Source organism: Morus notabilis, unplaced genomic scaffold (assembly GCF_000414095.1).
Source record: "Morus notabilis unplaced genomic scaffold, ASM41409v2 Scaffold9278, whole genome shotgun sequence".
NCBI lineage: Eukaryota > Viridiplantae > Streptophyta > Magnoliopsida > Rosales > Moraceae > Morus > Morus notabilis.
Window position 1 is genome coordinate 397 of NW_010364167.1, and position 1,558 is coordinate 1,954.

Here is a 1,558-nt window from a genome sequence, read left to right on the forward strand (position 1 = left end):
TCATATTATAATTAAAAAATAATAATTTATTTTTAAAAATATATGAGTCTATACTTTGATTTTTTACTCTTAGTAAATACTTTTTTATTAATGTAATTATTTAACTAAAATAATTATAAATTAAAAATAAAAAATAAAAATTTTAACTCATATATATTCATTAAGATTACTTTTAAATTTTTTTTTTAAAAATACCTTATAAAATTTTGAATCAGGTCGAACTTTTTAAATTTAATGCTAGACTGGGCCCGTTCACTTCGCTGATTCGAGTTTGTAATTTGAGTTGAGATGTGATTTTATGTGAGAGCTTTTTACTGTAACAAAAAAGTTAGATGTGATTGTTTGTGAGAGCTTTTTACTATAGTAAAACTCAAATTTTAAACTCAAATCGGTGAAGTGAACGGCCTGAACTAACTCTCTCTTATAAGGCCCAATTTCCTTTTAGGCCGGACCGGATCTGACGCCCAAAATTGTACCTCTAGAATCGACCATATTTCTCCTCCTCGAATCGTCTTCCCGCTCTCTAATATTTATCGTCGTCTTCTTCTTCTTCTTCTTATTCTCTGAAAAAACCCCCAAAAAAAAAAGTTTCGATTGTTGATAGAAACTGTACAACTTGATAACAATGTATTTCACGGCGTGCCCTTTCTGCCATCTTGAAGTTCCGTCCTCAGAACTCCAATGGTATTCTCTGCTATTTTTTTTAATCACCATAATACATATGTGTATATACAGGTGTATGTATATAAATGGTGGTTCTTAATATATGGATTTGCAGGCACGCCAACAACCACTTTGAAGACGAGCAAGAGCAGCACCGACTCGCCGCTGACTCGGAACTCGCCCACCAACTCGCTTTCGCCCCTCCTTCACCTCCTCCATATTTTCGGGAAAGTTCTACCTCTAATTCCGGCAATAACATCCACCAAAAGATCTCTAATTGCTCGATTGATTTGCAGAAAAGAGGTGTCTTTCGCAGGATCGAAGGTGGTTTAATGGCGTTGTTGAAGAACTGTTTGGAATCGGAACCCGAGAACACGACCAGCATTTTGTCCGGTTATGTCGACCATTTTCAGAGCACCGAATCCGAAGATGTTGGGTGGGGCTGTGGGTGGCGCAACATCCAGATGCTGAGCTCGCACTTGCTGGTCCGGAGGCCGGAGGCGAGGGAGGTTTTGTTTGGGGGGTTAGGGTTCGTACCTGATATCCCATCGCTCCAGAGATGGCTTGAGGTTTGTGATTTAGAAAGTTCAAATCTGTTTAGGATTGAGTTTGTCTGATCATATTTGTTTGTGTATTTAAGTTAAAAATAGGACTATTACATGCTTGGTGAAATGAAGAAATTTATGTCATGTTTGGAGTTGTTTTTGTTTTTGTTTTTCATGTTTTTCGAAAAAGAAAAAATAAAAAACGGAAGAGAAACAACGTTTAACATAAAAATGAAAATGATTTTTTAGTTTAGTGTAAAATGGGAAAAATAAAAAGTTTTCTCCTCTCGAGTAGAAAGAAAAACATTAATAGATTTTTTATACTGAAAATAATCTCTTGATAAAACTAT

The 1,558-nt window shown here is 35.2% G+C and overlaps 1 protein-coding gene across 1 annotated transcript; it reads left to right on the top strand.

Moving 5' to 3' along the window:
• Positions 1-552: 552 nt before the first annotated feature.
• On the top strand, positions 553-1,232 carry LOC112093044 (zinc finger with UFM1-specific peptidase domain protein-like; the record flags this gene model as incomplete). The annotated part of the gene is made up of 2 exons (XM_024170643.1): positions 553-684; positions 779-1,232. Coding segments are annotated over exons 1-2 (513 nt in total), but the record flags the coding sequence as incomplete, so codon positions are not given.
• Between the last annotated feature and the right edge of the window lie 326 nt (positions 1,233-1,558).